The sequence below is a fragment of the Arachis ipaensis genome, chromosome B06, assembly GCF_000816755.2.
Source record: "Arachis ipaensis cultivar K30076 chromosome B06, Araip1.1, whole genome shotgun sequence".
Taxonomy (NCBI): domain Eukaryota; kingdom Viridiplantae; phylum Streptophyta; class Magnoliopsida; order Fabales; family Fabaceae; genus Arachis; species Arachis ipaensis.
In genome coordinates this window covers 132,276,250-132,293,670 of record NC_029790.2, presented here as the reverse complement: position 1 = coordinate 132,293,670, position 17,421 = coordinate 132,276,250, and the positions used below count along the sequence as shown (strand labels likewise).

Below are 17,421 nucleotides of genomic sequence, written 5' to 3'. Positions count from 1 at the left end.
CTATTATTATATATATGCATTCCAATTTTCAAGTTTAATGCTGAAAACTTATGTGTAACCTTATTTATTTATTTATTTTTTACTACCAGATTATTGCTGCTAGCAAAAATCAGTGTTCTGGAATTTGGACTTTGATTATGAATCTGATGGTTGAAGTTGAAACTGAAATCACAAGTTGTGAATTGTAGGGTGAAATAAAGAAAGAAAATTGGATGCAATTATTGTGGTTGCAATCATGGGTTGTGAGATGGAATTGGAGAGTGAATGTATTGAGGACATGGAAGTTGAAGTCCTGCCTTCAATGTGGCCGGAAGATATCGGAACAGACGCCGGAAAGCAGTTCAATATAGAGAAGCCTGGCAGGGATCAAGACATGTTGGAAGAAGTTACAATCATGGAGGAACCAACCATAGCTGATTTCCAGCGATTAATGGAGCTAACTAACTATACAGACAGAGGTTCTTCACAATTGGCCTACTTAATGAAACATTGGGAGTATAAGCAGGCCAACGCCGTTCGCCTTCTTAGAGAAGAACTCGACAACTTGAGCAGGCAAAGGCAGGAAGTTGAGCAAAGGAGGCTGGAGATATTGCAAGAGAATCGATTCGAGGAAGACTATGGAGATGATAAGAGGCCGGTTTCTATATTGGATGAAGTTTATTACACTTGGCAGGATCTGCCAAGCCGGAAAAGTGATGTTGTTGTGCAGAACAAGAGGATTGAGATTGATGCAGAGTATGATACTGTTGTATACTGGAAGCAGCGCGCGCTGCAGCTGGAAAAACAGTTGGAGGCGAGTATGCAGCGCGAGCAGACGCTTATGGATAAGTTGCAAGAAAGCATTAAGACTATTGAGAGGCAGTCCTCGCCGGTTGAAGAGTTGTCGCAGATTCTGAAGAGAGCTGATAATTTCTTGCATTTTATACTTCAAAATGCACCTGTTGTCATTGGTCACCAGGTACAATTCAGTGAGTAATTTTGGTTCTTATATTTTAAGAATTCTGGAATTTGATATCAAAATTAGTCTAAAACTTAGAGTTGGAGCCAGCAAGCATTTTAATATACCAATTTTGTTAATATGACAGTTGTTGTTTTCTTGAATATGAAAGAAAATTATGCATTTATGTAGTAGTATTAATATTCTTTTAATGCAATATGTTTCAGCAAAACTTCATAGAAGTGGTAGTAAACTATATCACAAATCACATGCATATTTTATGAAGTTCTTTAACCTTCTTAGTTCTAATATTAATTCGCCTTATACTATGCTGCATAGAATAAGTGATGTGTGCAACCAAATTCTTCTTTTATATTTGTAATAATTATGATGGGGCGATCAAATTGGTGCAGAAAACATGAATAAATATAGAAACTTGTTACAAAATTCAGAATTAGTATCAAATTACTTGTTTGCTTGTTTCAATTTGTGCATCATTAATTTCATTATGAATGTTAAATAGTTATTTGCAATTATGAGTGATCTCTTAATCTGGAAAATTCTGATTCTCTGATGTATTTTTCTTGCAGGACAAAGAGTTGCGCTATCGCTTTATCTATAATCACTATCCAAGATTGCAAGAGGAGGTAAAGATTGCTGTTGAAGCTGAATTTCGCCTGTTCAAATCATTAGAGTTGCATTAAATATTTTTTACCATAATCTGTTGAATCCTCTTAACTCTTCATAAGTTAGTTTACTTCTTTTGCTAACAGAGTTTAACTATGCCTTAAATGTCTCATTATGTTTTGCTTTATCAGGACATCATAGGAAAAACAGATGTCGAAATTTTCACAGGTTCCGGTGTAAAAGAATCTCAAGATTTTAAGAGAGAAGTTATGGAGAAAGGATTACCTGCAAAAAAGGAAATCACATTCGAGACAGATCTATTCGGGTCGAAAACATTCTTGATATATGTAGAACCTGTGTTTAGCAAGGCAGGTGAAACAATAGGAATAAATTACATGGGAATGGAAATAACAGATCAGGTAAATTGTTAAAAATTTTGGTTTTAAATTGTTACTTCAATTCTTGTATTTTGGATATGTTATTTACATTGGATTCTTCACAAAACTGTTTAGGTGAGAAAAAGAGAAAGGATGGCGAAGCTTCGGGAAGAGATTGCTGTTCAGAAAGCAAAGGAGACTGAACTGAATAAAACCATTCATATTACAGGTTTGAGTTTTGATAAACTTGTTTGTGGATTTTTCTTTGTTTTAATTTGCTTCGGATGCAAGAAAGGTTAATTTTATTCCTTCCCTTTTAACAGAGGAGACTATGAGAGCAAAACAAATGCTGGCAACAATGTCTCATGAGATAAGATCACCGTTGTCCGGGGTTGTGAGCATGGCTGAGATTCTTTCTACGACAAAACTTGATCGCGAGCAGAGACAACTCTTGGATGTCATGATATCTTCAGGAGATTTGGTTCTTCAACTCATAAATGACATTCTTGATCTTTCCAAGGTTGAGTCAGGTTAGAAATCTTAATCTTTTCGCGCCTTTCCTTGTCATCAAAGGTATCTATCTGCACATGAAAGTTGTATAAAGACTAATTTAGATTATTCAAATATTTGTACTGAATTCATAAAATAATCAGAATATTAATTGTATATGGAGCGGATCATTTGAATCCGTTTCGTGTGCATAAAGTCGCTTGTTCTCTGCGCAGGAGCTATGAAATTGGAAGCCACGAAATTCCGGCCGAGAGAGGTAGTAAAGCATGTACTTCAAACAGCAGCTGCATCATTGCAGAAAATGCTAACCTTAGAAGGGAACGTGGCAGATGACATACCTATTGAGGTAAGAACATTATGCAACATTTTCAGCCAATCTTTTGCATTGTTTGATATTGAAGTGATTAACTAAAAAGATTCACAGAATGGTTCATGCATAATTTCAGGTCATTGGAGATGTGTTAAGAATTCGTCAGATTCTCACAAATTTAGTCAGGTATAATAAACCCTAAAAAATATGCTAATGTTGCAACTTGCTCCATATATAAAATAATTTACGAGTATGATTGAAGTTATAAATTCAATAACAAATGTATTTCTTTTAGTTTACATTTTGATGCTTTATATTATATGATTGCAGCAATGCTGTGAAGTTTACACATGAAGGCAAAGTTGGAATAAACCTTTATGTTGTGACAGAGCCACCATTTGCCAAAACAGAGGAATGCAATCAAAAGATGAACTCAGAACAATCAACAACTTGTTCAAATGGAGTGAAGGATCATAGATATCCATCAACACTAGCTAAGAGTGGCAGTGATCAAAATCATCATGGCAGTGATCACGCGTTTAACAACGAATTTCGATCTTCAGTTAAGAGTGATTACTCAATGAATGGTGGTGACACTAAGGAGGAAAATCACTCAACTGAAACAACAGTGTGGATTCGTTGCGATGTGTATGACACTGGAATTGGAATACCAGGTAGCTATGATTCAAATAAGATTGACTTATTTTTACAGACAAGTATTTAATATCTTGAATGTCATAATGTGACAGAAAAGGCCATACCTACTTTATTCAAAAGATACATGCAAGTCAGTGCAGATCACGCTCGAAAGTATGGAGGCACAGGACTCGGATTAGCAATATGCAAACAACTGGTATACAAATTTATAAGAATTAGGGTTTAGAATTCAAGAAGCAAATTTGAATGGCTAAAATGAAATGTTTCAGGTTGAGTTAATGGGAGGTCGTCTAACAGTATCAAGCAAAGAACACGTTGGATCTACCTTCACATTCATACTTCCGTACAAAGTTTCAATTGCTTCTGATGAAAACTCCGACGACACCGACGAACTCTCCGATGTGGACAACAATGAAGCCGTTTCCGACGATTTAACAGAAGGCTTCTTCCAATTCCAACCCCGCACTTTAGGATCTCTCTTCTCTTCCAATGGATCCACAAGGCGAACCTCGCACAAGTTCAACGGATTTCCGCCCAATCCTTTCTCATTGCCATCTCCAAACGCCATCGCTTCCAAAGCGATAACGAATTCCGTTGAAGATTCATCTTCCGTTGTTGTTGATGCTTCGGATCTGACAGAATCAACGAGTTCATCGACGACCGAAGAAAAAGATCGTCGTGAACATTCAGCCAAATCGCGGCACGAGCCTTCGTCACATAGTAACGGTTGTGATGATTCTTCGAAACAAATGAATGAATCAAGAAAGTCATCGTGTGAGGGTTTGATGAAGAAGGAAGATGCGAATTCGCAATGTGTTACTAGCAGCAGTGCATCGCCGACGGAAGAGACTAAAGATTCTTCTAAATTGAAGCCTAAGATTCTTCTTGTTGAAGATAACAAGATCAATGTGATGGTGACACAGTCAATGATGAAGAGGTTAGGGTATAGCATGGATGTTGTTAACAATGGAGTGGAAGCCGTTCGTGCCGTTCAGCGTCACACTTATGACATCATTCTCATGGTAATTTTCTTGATGTTGATAGATAACAGTTTGAATTTAATTTTGATGCATAGTAAGTATAAAGCAGTTTTATGGTGACTAAGTGTTATGGTTGGAGTTCATACTTTGCTTATGGTTTATCTGACAAGTATGATTGCTGGAAATAATGCTGCTTATTAATTTGTATGTTCATAATTTTAGGTCAATTTCTGCTTAGAAATTTTTAGCTTCTGCTAATAGTTTGGAACTTTGCACTTTCACAGGACGTTTTCATGCCAGTTATGAACGGTCTTCAGACGACGAAACTGATTCGATCTTATGAGGAAACTGGAAACTGGGATGCTGCAAAAAATTCTGGAATTGAACAAATACAACAAATTTCAGATTATGAATGTTGTGTACCACCTAGAAAGCGGATCCACATTATTGCGGTGAGTAATTAGACAAATTTGATATATTTGTACTCAATCTATTTAGACAAATTTGTAGCAGATATAATGAGTTATGAACATATTGAATTTCGAAATTGATAAATATTATGGAGTGAAAGGAGTAATCTAAAATATTAGACTGGATTAAAAGGAAAAGGTGATTAACTAGCACTATAGACTAACTTACCAATTAAGAACTTCTAAGGAATATAAGAACTTAAGTGAAAAACATACTGAATTGAACTACAGGGACAGCAGATTAACTGAACTTTCAAACTCATGTTAATTGGTTGATATAAATTTGCAAGGTCAAAAAGTTTCAGAAGTGATTTTAGTATTGAAATGACTTGCATCTTCCATGAGCAAAATCTTATTTGTTATAAATGACTAAATGAGCCTTTATTAATTTATCTTATTATTGATGCAGATGACAGCAAACACAGTAACAGAGAGTGCAGAGGAATGTTATGCAAATGGTATGGACTCATTTGTGTCAAAACCTGTGACTTTCCAAAAATTGAAAGAATGTCTTGAACAGTACCTAAGGTGATGAAATCCATGTAAATTTTCTACTTGTGTATAAAAAAGAAAAGATAAAAGAATAAGCCTAGGAAAGTTTTGTAAGGTAATGCATCATGTTCTTCTCCTCTCCACCTAGTTTAACAAACCACAAAAAAAATGTAATTCTGAAAAGTGTGCAGGAAATTAACTATGCAAAATAGCTCTTAGCTATAGGATTAGGAGTAATTGGATACTTGATGTAAAAGGTACAGAACCATTTGGAAGTAGATTATGTGCATGCAACTCTAGTACTACAAAAGGAACATTTAAAAATGGAAATTATACTAGTCACCAGTGATCTCTTCAAAAGGTAAGTGCTACATTTACATGGAAATTGGGAAGTTAAGGTTTATATAGTTAAATTCGTCCATAAAAAGATTATTTATTATTCAAATTGATTTTTAAAAGAATAAATTAGTTATTTTAGTCTCCGAAAAATAACACATAAGTCAATGTCATATTAAGTACTATGTGACACGATAACGTGGTAGGTTAATGCCACATATCACAAGATGATTAGTTATGTATCAGGTCAGTAACATATGTCATGTCACATATCATCTGACATGTCATAAATTTATTTAAAGTCAAAATAGTCTTTAAAAGTATACACATAAATCATTTTCATCTCTAAAATTTTAAAAATTAATCAAATTAGTCTTTATATAAATCTTTCTTATTTTTAATATAAAGTTTTAATATTTTTTAATACTACTAATTTTAATATTATTTTTTAAATCTTAATAAACAAAATTCTCTTTACATAAAATAATTAGTATTAAAAATATTAATGATTTAATATTATGAAGAAAAAACAAGAGAGATTTATATAATATAAGGACTAATTTGATCAATTTTTAAAATTTTAGAGATGAGAATAATTTATGTGTATACTTTTAGAACTAATTTGACTCTAAATAAATTCATGACATGTAAGATGACATGTGGTATAACACGTGTTATTGATATGACATATCAATCAATCATCTTATAATAGGTGACATTAACTGCCATGTCATCATGACATCATGTCATGTGACATTTAATGTGATACGTTATTAACTGATAAAATGACTAATTTAACTTATGCTTTATCTTCCGAAAATTAATATGACTAATTTAATCTCTTAGAAACTAATTTAAAAAATGAATATTTTTTTAGAGATAACTGCAAAATTAATATTATATTTTATAAAACATGAGTCCATTAGAGAGAGATGAAATGAAATATCACCTAATCTCACAAGTCAATTTAGTTTGGGTTTAAAATCTGAACAAAGTACATGTGTTTTGAACATCCATTATTTACATTGGTGTAAATATTTTTGTGGCTTGAATTTACAACTTGAACTATGATGGAGAACCAGATGTAAGAAATGAAACAAGGTGACACCGTGCAATTCATTATGAAACGTACAAATTAAAAAGGTTTAATTACTCTGTTGGTCCTTATAGTTTGGCCGAATTTTTAATTAGGTCCCTATAGTTTTTTTCCTTTTAATTGAGTCCTTATACCAATTTTTTTGTTTTAATTGGGTCCTTACAGTGACAAAAAACGTTTGGGTTAACAGAATATTCCGTTCCAAAATTGGATATACCCAATTACAAACGTTTTTTGTAATCCTCAATGTATTTACCTATTTTATGTTGACAAAAATGCCCCTACCTTAATAAAGGATTAACCCTTGCTCTTCCTCCCTTTTCACTGAGGCAAAAGAAACCCTTCCTCTTCACCCCCATCTCAGTTTCTGATTGTTGGATAACGCATTTGCATTCCACCACTGTGTGATCGAGGTTTGTTATTGTCTTTCATGGCCTCCTTTGTCGAAGGAGCTGTTGTCATCGTTGTTGCAAAGGTACGAGTTACACTTTTTTACACTTTTTTTCATTCTTCATTCTTCCAGAAGTTACCGAACGTTATGGCGTTAAAGTCATTAGCATTGTTGGTGATGTTTGATTAGGGGATGACTAACCAGCATTTTTCGTTTTTTGTTGTGTAGCAATGGGAGAATCAGAGTTCACAATAGAGCTCCATCACGGAGGAAAATTTATTGACACGGGACATGGACTAGAATATTTAGGTGGGTTGGTTGTGGAAGACTTGCATTTTGAACTAGATGAATGGTCTTTGCAAGAGATAGTGAGTTTACTGAAGGGTCTAGGCTACAAGGGTTATGCGAAGATATGGTGGAACGAACCTGGAATGGAGTTGAAGTTAGGTCTGAAAGAGTTGAAGTCAGATGGGGATGCTGTTAGAATGGCTAGTGCTTTAGTTACTGATTCTGTGAAGCATGGTATAGTGTATGCTGTTGATGGTTACAGAGAAGGTAATGGGGTTGAAATCACATCAATGGATCCAGATTATGTCCCAGATGAAGGCGAAGATAGTGGACTGATAGAAGTAGAAGTCGATGCTGAGTCAGAACCCTCTACTGAGGAGGATAGGTTTGATGACAGTACTGATGATGGTGAACATGAGGATTACTTTGGGTTCGATGTAGAGAATGGTGTTGATGGTGGACAATCAAATGCGTTTGGTGGGTTCAATGGCCCGCTAAATCAAGAAGCCACAACAGATAAGGGTGCTGAGGATAATGAAGCTCCTGGAGAGATGGATGAAGAAATTGGAGACATTTCGGATGGTTATGAAACTGAAGACATAGATAGTTACGAGGGAGATTCTGATGATATGATTAAGAAAAAAAGGTTTCCTAAGTATGATGAGGCAGAAATGTATAGAGAGTATGAGTTTAAGGTTGGGTTGGAGTTCAAAACACTGTCTCAGTTTAAAGATGCAATTAAGGAGCATGCCTTATTGAATGGGAGAGACGTTAGGTATAAGAAGAACGACAAGTTGAGGTGCAGGGTAGTGTGTAAGGGACAAAAAGAAAAGTGCAAGTGGATTTGCTTTGCAAGTAAGGTAGGAGGATCTGATTGTTTTAGGATAAAAACCTTGAAGGGCAAGCATACCTGTGGGAGAAGTTATAGTGGTAGGCTTGCTTCTAGTGAGTAGATATCAAAAAAGATTGTCAACAACATTAGTCGTGGAGAAGATATGCGGCTGGCCACTATTATTCAAACAATTTAGGACAAGTATATAGCAAATGTTAGTGTTGGAAAGGCTTACTGGGCAAGAAGAAAAGCAAGGGAAGAAGTACACGGAAGGGCCATACTACAATATGCCAAATTGAGGGATTATTGTGCTGAGATTTTAAGGGCAAATCCGGGGTCCAAGCTTAGTATTGTTGTAAATAGGCCATCTTTAACACACCAACCGCGATTCATGAGGATGTACATGTGCCTTGATTCAGTGAAGCAGGGCTTCTTGGCTGGTTGTAGGCCGATCATAGGAGTGGATGGGTGTCACTTGAAAGGGGACCACAGTCAGCAGCTACTAGTTGCAGTAAGGAGGGATCCTAATGACAATTATTTTCTAATTGCGGTTGCAGCAGTGGAGGCGAAAACAAAGGACAGCTGGGGATGGTTCCTTGATCTGTTGCTGGATGATATTGGTGAATCAAGAAGATGGGTATTCATGTCGGATCAACAAAAAGTAAGGATAAACTGACTTATGATTCTAACTATTTCATTGAATAATATGACTTATGATTGTAACTATTTCATTCTACTTGCATTGTTTTTGTTAATTGAAAATAGGATACTGTACTCTGTTGTTTTTGTTGTTTTAGGGTTTGATGCAAGTTTTTGCTGAGATGGAACCTTCTATTGAGCATAGATTATGTTTAAGGCATCTCTATGCGAACTGTAAGAAGGCATATGGTGGAGGGACAGTTTTGAGGGATCTAATCCTATCCATTGCTAAAGCTACATATGTGGAAGAGTGGGAGCGAAGAATGAATCTGCTGAAGGAGAAAAATAGGGACTGTTATGATAAACTGATGGGAGTGGACCCAAAGTTGTGGACAAAGAGCCATTTCACGTTTATGGCAAAGAGTGATATGCTAATGAATAATATATCAGAGGCTTTCAATGGCAGGATTCTTGAGGCTAGAGACAAGCCCATTCTGACGATGTTTGAGTGGATCAGATGCTACTGGATGTCAAGATTTGCAGAAAAGAAGAAGAAGGCTGAGAAGTATGAAGGATCCATTCTGCCTAAACCAAAAAAGAGGTTGGATCTCATTGCAACAAGAAGTATGGAATGGCAAGCTAGATGGGCAGGTCAGCTGAAGTTTGAGGTACATCACAAAAATAGGATGATCATGGAAAGTTTTGTGGTGGATCTGTTAGCTGGTACTTGCAGCTGTCGATTTTGGGGTTTGAGTGGTATGCCATGCCCACATGCGTGCAGTGCCATCTTTGAAAAGGGTGATAATCCTGAAGAGTATTGCAACAATTACTATAGTCCAGCAGCATACCTTGCAACATATGGAAAATCAATTGCTCCAATTAATGGAGAGAACATGTGGCCGAAAGTGAACTGTGATACCATCATACCCCCAGTTTTCAGGGTTAAACTTGGTCGGCCAAGAATGGTGCGGATTAGAGAACCGGATGAAAGTAGATCTCAAACGAAGTACAGAAGGACGGGTACCTCTGTGACTTGCAGCAATTGCGGCCAGTATGGACACAACAGGAGGCATTGCCCAAATCCTATTGTCTCAGGTACATCTTAATTTGTTGTTGTTTTATAATTGTTGATTGCACCAGTAGCTTTCTATAATGTTGCCTTGATTCGATTAAACTTGCAACAGCTCCTGAACCTGCTGCTGCTGCATCTGATGTTGCAACTGACTCAGCTACACCTGGAAATAATGCACATGATGCTGGATCTGCTGCAAGGGGGAGAGGCAAAGGAAGGGGTGCGGGACTGGGTAGAGGAAGGGGCAAAGGAAGAGGAACTGTTGTCACAGGTAATTCAAGGATTTGTTGCTGCATACTAGAAGGTTGATATTTTTGTTAGTATGAAATGAGTTAACCATTATACTTTTGTTCCATCAGCCTCTGCACCAACTACTGCTGCTGCTGAATCTGCTGCTACGAATGGGACTGCTGCAAGGGGGAGAGGCAGAGGGAGGGGTGTGGGACTTAGTAGAGGAAAAGCAACTAGTATCACAGGTATAACTATATTTTGCTATTTCATACTCCATAATTGAAATGGTTTAGTGATGGAATGATTTAAAAATTTGGTTGTTGTTGCATCAGCCCCTGCACCAAATACTCTTGCTGCTGAATTTGGATCTGCAACTGTGTCACCCCTTACTGGATCATGTTCTGCAAACGACTCACCCCTTGCTGGATCTGGTTCACCTGATACTGGAGCTGCTTCAAATCCTCCTCATACACCAGCAACTCAACCAACTCCCTTCATTGAACCACTCATTCAGCAGACTCCACAAGTGGCACCAGTTACACAGCCTTTGCCTAAGACTAAGTCTTTTGGGATGAGAAGAAGTGAAAGATTGAAGATGGGGATAAGAAAGGGAGCAGCCAAACCTGCTGAATACATAGACCTCACAGATGATTGAAACTTTTAGGGTTAAGTAGCTCCTCCTACTGTGAATTTATGTAGGTTTTTTTGTGTGTATTATAGTCTATGTTAGATACTTTGTGTTGCAGCCATCACCTAACCTAACCCTAATTTCATTTTGCACCTCACTCTTCACAGAGACACTCAGACACAGACCACACTCCACAGTTCACCCTTCGTCCCTGACTAGTGACTCCCTTCGGACCCTTCCCTTCCTTGTTCCTTGCTTCCTTCCTTCACGGTGCTGAAAGCCTGAGACAAAATGAAACCCAAATCTCCAGATCCCAATCTCAGTCAGTCACTGTCACCCATTCACCCCAAATTTTTGAAACCGTTGACCTCGCCGTTCACCACCCCGTTCACCCCCTGACCGCCAATCTCTCAGAGTCTCACCCATTCTGCCCGTCTGCCGTTCACCCCGCCGTTCACCCCGTGACTCCCAATCACTGAGGGTCTCACCTATTCTTCCGTTCAGGTCGCCGTTCACCCCCGCCGTTCCTGCCTGTGCTGGTCGGAGCAACACTAGCAGGCTGTTCAGAGCAACACTAGCAGCAGCTGCTTGGATTCTCTGCCTCTCTGGTTGAAAGCCCCCAATCTCTCACCCCTAGGCCCTAATCTCATCGCCGCGTTCAGGAGTCAGGACTTCAGTCTTCAGGTAATTTTCATGAGTAACCTGCTAAATTGAAATGCTCTATTTCTCTATTCTGTGTTTGGACTCGATTTTTTGACTTATTTTCAATACATAATAGTAACCTGTTGTAATTACCCTTACTGTTATTGTATTTTTTAAAGAATTCTGCTCATGTTATTGTTTATATGAATTATGTGAGATGCTGGTGTTTTATTCTATGTTTATATGATTTATGTAATTATGTGAGATGTTTCTTGCAGGATTGTGTTGCTTGAAATGGCTGATAGGCAAGCAGTTACAAATAATGCAAGTGGATCTGAGGTAGGGAGCATTCCTACTCCACCAAATGTTGCTGCATCGACACCTTCTGAGTCAGCAAGGGGAGGAGAATCAGTGACTAATCCAGCCTCAAGTGATGCTCCTACTGCTGGGACAGAGACACAGACAGGCCAGCCAGGTAAAAGAAAGGCTAGCAGGCCCCCTTTCTATTGTTTGGGATCACTTTAAAAAAAATGCGGAAGAAACTAAAGCTCAATGTAAACATTGCTTGAAATGGTTACAATGTCATAGTCGTAGGGATGGCACTTCTAATCTAAAAAAACACATTGGAACTTGTGCAAAGAATCCAGATAATCAAGTTGATAAAAAACAAAAAACCCTTGTGTTCACAAATTCTAATTTAGATGAGCCACCAACATTAAAGGCAGTAGACTTTAACCAGGAGCGGTGTAGGCTTTCACTTTGTAAGATGATAATAATTGATGAACTCCCATTTAAGTTTGTAGAAAATACTGGATTTAGGGACTTTTGTGGTGAGATGCAACCTCAATTTAAAATCCCAAGTCGTCAGACAGTTGCTAGAGATTGTATGCAATTGTATGTAGAGGAAAAGACCAAACTTAAATCCCTCTTAGAGTTGAACCATCAGATGATTTCCCTAACCACTGACACTTGGACGTCTGTTCAAAACATGAACTATATGTGTGTAACTGCTCATTACATTGATGATGGATGGACGTTGAATAAGAAAATATTGTCTTTTAACTTGATTGCTGATCATACTGTGTTACCATAGGAAAAGCGTTAGAGAAGTGCCTGAAAGATTGGGGTATTCGGAAGCTTTGTACTGTAACTGTAGATAATGCTAGTGCCAACTTTGTTGCTGTGAATACTTTGGTTAGAATTATGTGAGAATGGAATGGTTGTACTATGCTGGGTGGGGAATTTGTCCATCTGAGATGTGCTGCCCATATTTTGAACTTAATTGTTTGCGACGGTTTAAAAGATTTAAGCTCTTCTATTGCTAGGATAAGAACTTCTTGTAAGTTTGTAAAGTCCTCCCCATCTAGATTAGCAACCTTTAGGAGGTGCGCACTTGAGGCAAACATTACTAGTCGTCAAATGATTATTCTTGATGTGCCAACTAGGTGGAATTCTACCTATATGATGTTGGAAGTGGCTGAAAAGTTTGAAAGGGCATTTGCTCGGCTTGCGAGAGAAGATGCTCATTTTGAGAGATATGTTGACGATGAGGGGGGGCCTCCTAGTGATGAAGATTGGAGTAGAGCTCGAATTTTCATGCGGTTTTTGCAAATTTTCTATCATGCAACTCTTTCATTCTCTAGTTCTTTGAATGTCACCTCAAATACTTTTTTTCATGTATTGTGTAAGATATTATGCACTTTGAATAAATGGATTGTAAGTGATGATTTGGTGTTGCGTGAGATGGCATCAGCTATGAAAGCTAAGTTTGATAAGTATTGGGATGATTCTGATCACCGTTACTCTTCTTCCTCTTTCACTTCAAGTGACAAAGCCAATAAACCATCTTTAAATTATCTAGTGCTTGTTGCTGTGTTCCTTGATCCCCGTTATAAGTTGGAATATATTCAGTTCACTTTGTCTGAGATGTATGGTGAAGGTGAAAAGTCTTCAAGGATCTTCAATAAATTGAAGGACATTATTGCTAAATTGTTTGAGCAATATACCATATGGAATCCTCGCCCCCCTGAAGATACTCAAGATACTAGTTTTTCTTCCGATACTACACCAAATCCTAGTTTAGACACAAGTGACATTGATAGCATTATGATTGAAGACCCTATGAGCAAGTGGAAACAAACACAAAGGATAAAGTTAAGTGAGCTCAAGAAGAATGAGATGGATAGGTATTTGGAAGATGAAGTGGCGGAAGATTTTAGTGGATTTGACATACTGAAGTGGTGGAGAGGAAAGACTCTGAGGTATCGAGTTCTGTCTTGCATGGCTAGAGATATATTAGCTATTCCTGTTTCTACTGTGGCGTCCGAGTCAGTTTTTAGCACCGGAGGTCGTGTCCTTGACCCTTATCGTAGTGCTTTGAGTCCCACCACTGTAGAGGCTTTAATTTGTACTCAAAATTGGTTAAAACCTGCTAAGATTTTGGTTGAGCTTGATGAAGGAGATGCTGCGGTTGATTCAGGTATATAATAAATTGGTTCATTTATTTTTCGCTCTTCTTTATTCTTTATTTTATCCCATTGGCTTTGACATATTTGGTTGTTTAATTGAAAAGAATTTTCTGGAGTTACTAGTGCTGGAGATCCTGAAGTTCAAAGTCAATTACATCCTCTTGAACCATCTTAGGTATTATAAGTTTATAACTAAATACTTGTATTAGTGTATAATAACTTAGATTTTTTTTGTTCAATTTATTCTAACATGCTTTACTAATTTTTCAATATGTATTATTTTAATAGGAATACACTATTCATGTTTGCTGCTGATGGCTGCTGCTTGCTGATTTAAGAAGGGATGGCTCAAGTTTAATTTTAAAGTACCAAGAAACTTCATTCTCAATGTTCTTTCAACAATCTTAGATTTTAGTGTGTTATAATCTTGGATCAAGTTGTTTTGTTTCTGCTGATAGTTGATAACTTGATAAGCATTTGCAGATTCAGATTGTTTAGATTTTAGTGGGGTACTATGTTGCTGTTTTACTTTAAATAATCTTGGATCAAGTTGTTTTGTTTCTGCTGATAGTTGATAACTTGATAAGCATTTGCAGATTCAGATTGTTTAGATTTTAGTGGGGTACTATGTTGCTGTTTTACTTTAAATAATCTTGGATCAAGTTGTTTTGTTTCTGCTGATAGTTGATAACTTGATAAGTATTTGTAGATTCAGATTGTTTAGATTTTAGTGGGGTACTATGTTGCTGTTTTACTTTAAATAATCTTGGATCAAGTTGTTTTGTTTCTGCTGATAGTTGATAACTTGATAAGCATTTGCAGATTCAGATTGTTTAGATTTTAGTGGGGTACTATGTTGCTGTTTTATTTTAAATAATCTTGGATCAAGTTGTTTTGTTTCTGCTGATAGTTGAAAAGCATTTGCAGATTCATGTTTAGATTTTAGTGGGGTACTATGTTGCTGTTTTATTTTAAATGAGGCTTTTTAGTATTTTAGTGCTTGTTTTCACTTATTGGAAGTGTTTGTTGGAATCTTTGTTATTATATATTTATATTTACTTATCTGTTAGTTTGTATGTTTTAGTAATTTAGTTATTAGTTGTTAAACATGTTATTTATATATTGAATTATTTTATTTTTGTTATTTAGAAAAAATTTGATTAAAATTATTTTAGGAACAAGTAGGTTTAAAAGTGTGAAAGAAACATTTTTTATTGAATTTTTTACCTAAAAAGATAATTTAAAAATGAGCTTAATCTTGCGGATATATCCGCAATCCGATCCGATCCGATCCGCAAATGTGCGGATCGGATCGGATCGGATCCGACACTAAAAAATGCGGATATTGTATCCGATCCGATCCGATGAGAATTGTGCGGATCGGATCGAATTTTTGGCCATATCCGATCCGATCCGATCCGTGGACACCCCTAATTTTGGTATTGAGAACATCACTTTTTTAGTTTATTTTGCTTTGTGGTGGACCACTTTTGGTAGTACATTTTAGGTGGAGCATTTATTTTGTGACTAGTGCAAGTTGGATCCACTGAACTTATCTAATGTGTGGAACATGTTAAGGACCACTTTTGTGAATTACATTATTCTAATGATGCATCTGTGATAGTTTCTGATAGCAGTTGTTTTTAGTTGTGTGCATTTTTATTCAATATCACAACATTATATTTATAGCAGCAAACAAAAAAACTTTCATCCATTCAATCTAAATAACATAACATACACTTTTTATAACTCCTCTGTTTAAAGCCAACAATGACAACTTTATCAATAAACTTTACCACACAGCACTGTAACTATTAAGATTACAAAACAAAAAAAAAACATCATCTGCATCTTGCTCTGCTTTTTCATGTTTTCTTCCAACTTTCGAAGTTCCTCCTGGACCGAATTCAACTCTACACAGATTCTTCGAATATAGTCATCAACTTCTCCGATCTCCACCTTTAACCTCTCCGTGTCAACACTAAGTCTATCAACTCTCCTTTCTTGTGCATTTTCACCCCTAATTTCACCTTCTACCCGACCAGAGTGATATTGTGAAGACAATAAGCAAACACTGCCAGCCTTCTTTTCTTCATCAACCCATTCAAAAAATTTGCATCTTCTACTTGGGCAAGACATAAACCTTCTATTTGGATTCTTGGTGTATTAGAACTTTTCAGAATCAGAGAGTCTCTATAGAAGCAACGACTCCTCCTCTCCTTCTGCTTCAACCACTCACCTTTCATATCATCTTCATTATCAATCCACTCAAAAAAACTGCACATTGGCACTCGTCCACAAGCTACATACCTCCTTCCATGGCTGGCCACTTCAGAAGAAGACAGAACAACAACTGCCTCCCCACAATAACACAAATGTCTTCTCTTGTTGAGACTTCTTGAACTCGAAATTCTCGAAGAATGTTGGGTGGAATCCATGCAAGGTCAAAAATTTTCAGCAACAAATAAGAAGAAAGGGAGAAGAGGAGAACGACGAACATAATAGGGTTCTGGAGTTTTAGGATGAGGGCAAGGATTATGTAGTGTTATACACATGGGTATTTTGGTAAATTTAACATAGGTCAACGTTTTATTTAACGTTGACTGCCAATAGGGACCCAATTAAAACAAAAAAATTGGTATAGGGACTCAATTAAAAGGAAAAAAACTATAGAGACCTAATTAAAAATTCGACCAAATTATAGGGACCAATAGAGTAATTAAACCAATTAAAAAAGAGAATTATTTTAAGTTTCTCAAAGACAATTGTACTTTATGTCATATAGGTGAATACTTGCTAATCTGTGATTTCTGAATATTCATAAAAGAGTGGACTAGTTATAAAAAATAATTGAACTAAAAAAAAAACAAAAATTCACAATAACTTAAATACACACCCATTCATAGTTTAATACTCTCTTTTTCATCAAAAGAAATTCGAACCTATATGGCACTCTTAGGAGGCAAATATATTTGCCATTGGGACAAGCCTTAGCCACTTTACAGTAACTTAAATCGTTACCATTAATACTAGGCCCAAAATGCATAACATAAGCTTTTTGGCAGTCCATGATGCAACATTTCTTATAGCATTCTTTGAACTTCTCACGACTTCGTCTATATTTTCTACGACATTGTTTCCGACAATCTGCCAACGTTTTGAAAGGCCCTTCAATAACAATGGAATTGTCTTCATACATAGCGCCACAAATTATCACTTCAAACATCAAACATCAGGTGGCGTTTCATCCCCTCCCCACCGCTAAGGTCTAGAGTTCAAACTCTAGAGGATGTATTTGAGGAAAAAAAATGTGATAAATATATGAGGAGTGTAGGAGTATATTATGTACCTAGAATCAGGAGTTATCCAATCCACTATTGATGGAATCTAAAGTATTTAAGCGGTGATTAACATTATAATTACCAAAAAAAAAAACAA

At 36.6% G+C, this 17,421-nt stretch overlaps 1 protein-coding gene and 2 long non-coding RNA genes across 3 annotated transcripts in view; 1 reads left to right on the top strand and 2 right to left on the bottom strand.

The window, feature by feature from the left end:
• LOC107605458 (histidine kinase 5) overlaps positions 1–5,501 on the top strand; it is a 6,603-nt gene extending 1,102 nt beyond the window's left edge. The window contains exons 2-13 of the mRNA XM_016307345.2: positions 90–958; positions 1,528–1,584; positions 1,756–1,983; positions 2,077–2,170; positions 2,265–2,471; positions 2,667–2,797; positions 2,898–2,947; positions 3,092–3,435; positions 3,511–3,614; positions 3,688–4,440; positions 4,683–4,850; positions 5,278–5,501. Coding sequence (XP_016162831.1) covers positions 236–958; positions 1,528–1,584; positions 1,756–1,983; positions 2,077–2,170; positions 2,265–2,471; positions 2,667–2,797; positions 2,898–2,947; positions 3,092–3,435; positions 3,511–3,614; positions 3,688–4,440; positions 4,683–4,850; positions 5,278–5,400 — 2,982 coding nt within the window. The 5' untranslated portion in view covers positions 90–235 and the 3' untranslated portion in view covers positions 5,401–5,501. The remainder of the gene's footprint in view (positions 1–89; positions 959–1,527; positions 1,585–1,755; positions 1,984–2,076; positions 2,171–2,264; positions 2,472–2,666; positions 2,798–2,897; positions 2,948–3,091; positions 3,436–3,510; positions 3,615–3,687; positions 4,441–4,682; positions 4,851–5,277) is intronic.
• On the bottom strand, positions 2,416–3,882 carry LOC110263617. The gene is made up of 3 exons (XR_002349477.1): positions 3,744–3,882; positions 3,523–3,611; positions 2,416–2,735 (listed from the first exon to the last, which is right to left on the bottom strand). It is a non-coding gene; the product is annotated as an uncharacterized LOC110263617 (long non-coding RNA).
• LOC110263618 overlaps positions 16,852–17,421 on the bottom strand; it is a 3,647-nt gene continuing 3,077 nt past the window's right edge. Inside the window, exon 2 of the long non-coding RNA XR_002349478.1 lies at positions 16,852–17,130. This is a non-coding gene — a long non-coding RNA (uncharacterized LOC110263618). The remainder of the gene's footprint in view (positions 17,131–17,421) is intronic.